The 4,162-nt window shown below is 40.6% G+C and overlaps 1 protein-coding gene across 1 annotated transcript; it reads left to right on the forward strand.

Moving 5' to 3' along the window:
- Positions 1–738: 738 nt before the first annotated feature.
- Positions 739–3,824, forward strand: LOC121574216. Its single transcript, XM_041886850.2, has 2 exons — positions 739–811; positions 1,794–3,824. The coding sequence occupies exon 2, from the start codon at positions 1,809–1,811 to the stop codon at positions 3,822–3,824; it is 2,016 nt and encodes a 671-aa protein (XP_041742784.1). The 5' UTR covers positions 739–811; positions 1,794–1,808.
- Positions 3,825–4,162: the final 338 nt, after the last annotated feature.

A 4,162-nucleotide genomic window follows, 5' to 3' on the forward strand; every position in this document is an offset into this window, starting at 1 on the left:
AATATGTGACAAATACGTTACGTTACTTAATCTTACAACGGTGTAACGTTATCAGCGGGTTTCCTGGATGAACTACATTTCCCATAATGCATGTTTGCCCGGGACATTGACGGTGGAGGAAGGTCCATGAGTTTTCGCTGTTCGCCAGTAATGCAAGTGCGTACTGTGAGTATACTTATTTCAATAAGTGTCTGCCTTACACAGTAAATATTTTACGTTATCGAGCTGTGTGTACGTGTGTGCTAGCGTGAAACGAACAATGCTAAACAACATAATGTGAGTGTGTTATCATGATGCTAACCAGGCCTGTGTTTGTATTTCTTCCTAGGCTCAAGTGTGTGGTTGTGAGATCATCTCGAAATCCTTTTAACAGTTCAGGTAGGATGTATTATGAAATAGTGTTACTAATAATTGGTTTTATTTTATGTGTTTCCACAGTCATTCTTTTGCTATTTCTCTAAATGTTTTTATCTCAACTGTGGGGTCAACAGTTGATCACTTGAACCCTTTATTAATACTTTGTTAAATACAAAGAACAACAACAGAAATAGCAGATCTATAAGCACACAACTTTGATGCTTTGCTTGTTAATAACTAACTTATCTTTTAACATTTTCATTTTTACTATAATTAGTGTACAATTAATGTTTTTGATAGATTTGGAAACTTTTTATCTATATATTCACATTATTATTTAAAAAATGTTTTTGAACATTAACAAATCATCTTTGTGCGCATGTTGTGTACAGATATCGGACTACAAAGAGTGCTACAGAGAGCCAGCGTTTCACCATCAGACAGGTGCTAATAGGTGAGTTTTGTAAATTGTGTACTAATAAAAAAAAAAAAAAAGATTTTCGCCTTGAGTTATTCACAATGTTTAGATTTTTTTTGCAGCAGAACAGATTTAATCAAATTACTGATTCCCCCTCAGGAGACTAAAAAGATTTGGCATGGGTCCTCAGATCCTCAAAAAATTCTACAGCTGCACCATCGAGAGCATCCTGACTGGTTGCATCACCGCCTGGTATGGCAACTGCTTGGCCTCCGACCGCAAGGCACTACAGAGGGTAGTGCGTACGGCCCAGTACATCACTGGGGCAAAGCTTCCTGCCATCCAGGACCTCTATACCAGGCGGTGTCAGAGGAAGGCCCTCAAAATTGTCAAAGACTCCAGCCACCCTAGTCATAGACTGTTCTCTCTGCTAACGCACGGCAAGCGGTACCGGAGTGCCAAGTCTAGGTCCAAAAGACTTCTCAACAGCTTCTACCCCAAAGCCATAAGACTCCTGAACAGCTAATCATGGCTACCCGGACTATTTGCACTGCCCCCCCACCCCATTCTTTTTACGCTGCTGCTACTCTGTTAAGTATTTATGCATAGTCACTTTAACTCTACCCACATGTACATATTACCTCAACTACCTCAACTAGCCGGTGCCCCCGCACATTGACTCTGCAACGGTACCCCCCTGTATATATAGCCTCCCTACTGTCACTTTATTTTACTTCTGCTCTTTTTTTTCTCAACACTTTTTTTGTTGTTGTTTTATTTTTACTTTTTTGTTTAAAATAAATGCACTGTTGGTTAAGGGCTGTAAGTAAGCATTTAACTGTAATGTCTGCACCTGTTGTATTCGGCGCATGTGACCAATAAAATGTGATTTGATTTGATTTGATTTGATGTGTTACCTGGTTGGCATGATTTTTTTTTTAATGAACTTTTGAATAGCCAAAAGTGCAAAACAGGGCTGAAATGGTTTAGACTTTAATCGAAAATATTTAAATTGCAGGCTGAAGTTGGCCCAATGGAGTGGAAGTGCAAGTTGTGTTCTGCAACTTCAAATACCCGGGGACAATTATTTTGGCACTATACTGTACTGCATAGCCAATATTCAAGAGTGTCCCCCCTGCCATGTCTCTATGACAGTTGCATTTGTACTTTTCCATCATTCGAAGCGATGAAAGCTCATCTGTCAAGATGTCATAATGATTCATGTAGAGTAGATGCAACTGAAGGAGCATGTGTTTTTTTTACATGTCCTTTGTGTAACTTCAAGCAGCCCTTTTCTGAGGAAATTCTATTGGGTCATTTGAGAAGTCATTTACGAAGTCATGAGATGGTAGCATGCCCATTCAAGAATTGTAATTACAGAACAAATAGCTACTCAGCGTTTAATGCACACAAAAGTAGAAAACATGGTGGTGATTCAGACTTTGGTGAATGTGTTGTATTGGCAGACAATGATAGTGCCCCAGTTGTAGTTGCAGCAGAAAGTCTTGGGGAACACGCTGAAAGTCACAGTGCAGGGTCTGCGGACACATTTGATCTTGATGAGGTGAACGGTCAGTGTGACACAGACACTTTAAGAGCCCAGTTGAAGCATAACTTGGCATCGTTATTCCTAAAGATGCAATCTATTCTTCATGTATCTGACATGGCATCTCAGGAGATAGTGGAACATTTGACTCAGATATTTTCCTTGTCCCAACCGATACTCAAACAAGATATTAGAGAGGTCTTACAGAGTCATGACATCACTGTCAGTGAAACACTTCTAAATGATGTTGTCAGTACTGTTATGGACAGTAATATTATTGTCAGTGCCACAGCTAAGGGGAAGCAGTTATCCTCAACCAAGAGAAGGAAAACCTTCATCGAAAATAATTACCCTGTGGTAAAGCCTGTACAGTATCTGCTACAGCCAGGACACACAGCAGTGCATGTTCCCATTCTGGAGATGATACAAAAAATCTTCAATCATACAGATATTCTGGACAAAATTAAAGAAACAAAAGTGGCACAAAACAGTCATTATGTAAGCCACCAAGATGGCTTGTACTTCAAAGAGAACACATTTTTGTCTTCAGATGAGTTAACGATAACACTCATTTTGTACATTGATGATTTGGAAATAGCCAATCCACTTGGCACATCACGGAAAATACACAAAATCTGTTCAGTATACTGGACTCTTGCTGATCTTGCCAGTAAATACCGATCAGCCCTGCATGTAATTCAGCTTGCAGCTTTATGTAAAGTGGCTGACATACAGACATTTGGCTATGAAAAAGCACTTGGTCCTTTGTTGAGAGACCTCCGTACCCTTGAACAAGATGGGGTATTCATTGAGTCTATTGGTAAGGTAGTTCAAGGAACAGTCATGTGTGTGGTGTCTGACAATCTTGCAGCCCATGATTTGGCAGGCTTTTCAAAGTCTTTTAGAGCAGAATATTTTTGCAGATTCTGCACAGCGACACAAGCTAAATTTCAGACTCATGAAGTTGCAAGTGGCGAGTTCAGTCTTAGGACAAAAGACAGCCATAATAGTGATGTGCATGCTGTAATGCATGGGGGTAGTCAGAGTCAGAATGGTGTTCAGGCAGATTGTGTCCTGAGCCAGCATCTAGAGCATTTTCATACGGTCACTGGCTTTCCACCTGATGCCCTCCACGATCTTTTTGAGGGCATTGTGCCCGTAGAGCTCGCCCTGTGTATCGGAGAGATGATCCGTTGCAAATACTTCACCCTTGAATATTTGAACGAGAGAATTCTATCGTTTCCATACCAGCACACAGACAAGCTTGACAAACCTCATAAAATACCACAGACCTTCGCTGTAAAGAAAAGCATTGGTGGTAACGGCCATGAAAATGCCACATTGCTTAGACTGCTCCCTTTGATTATTGGGACTTCAGTTCCTGAAGAGGATGGAGCATGGACTGTGCTAATGGACTTAAAAAGAGGTAGTAGAGTTATCGCTGTGCACAGAATTCACAGAGGAGTCCATCCAGTATTTACAGTCCAAGATACAGGATCATAGAGAGATGCTGAAAGAAGCCTTTCCAGATTTCAAACTCCGTCCTAAGCATCACTACATTGAGCACTATCCTGACCTTGTACGCCGTTTTGGGCCCCTTGTACACTTGTGGACAATGAGGTTTGAGGGTAAACACAGTTTTTTCAAGAGAGTTGTACACGACACACAAAACTTTAAAAATGTGTTAAAAACACTTGCAGACAGGCATCAATACATGGTAGCATACCATCTCAGTGCCTCCGGATTCTTAAAACCTCACCAGCAGACATCAAATGTCTCTTCTGTACTGGTATCAATGCTTCCAAATGTTGCCAAGACATACATTGAACAAATAACAGCAA

This window comes from Coregonus clupeaformis, chromosome 9 (assembly GCF_020615455.1).
Source record: "Coregonus clupeaformis isolate EN_2021a chromosome 9, ASM2061545v1, whole genome shotgun sequence".
Taxonomy (NCBI): domain Eukaryota; kingdom Metazoa; phylum Chordata; class Actinopteri; order Salmoniformes; family Salmonidae; genus Coregonus; species Coregonus clupeaformis.

Coding starts and splice junctions, on each gene's coding strand:
- LOC121574216 (XM_041886850.2), top strand. CDS start 1,809: ATGGAGTGGAAGTGCAAGTTGTGTTCTGCAACTTCAAATACCCGGGGA.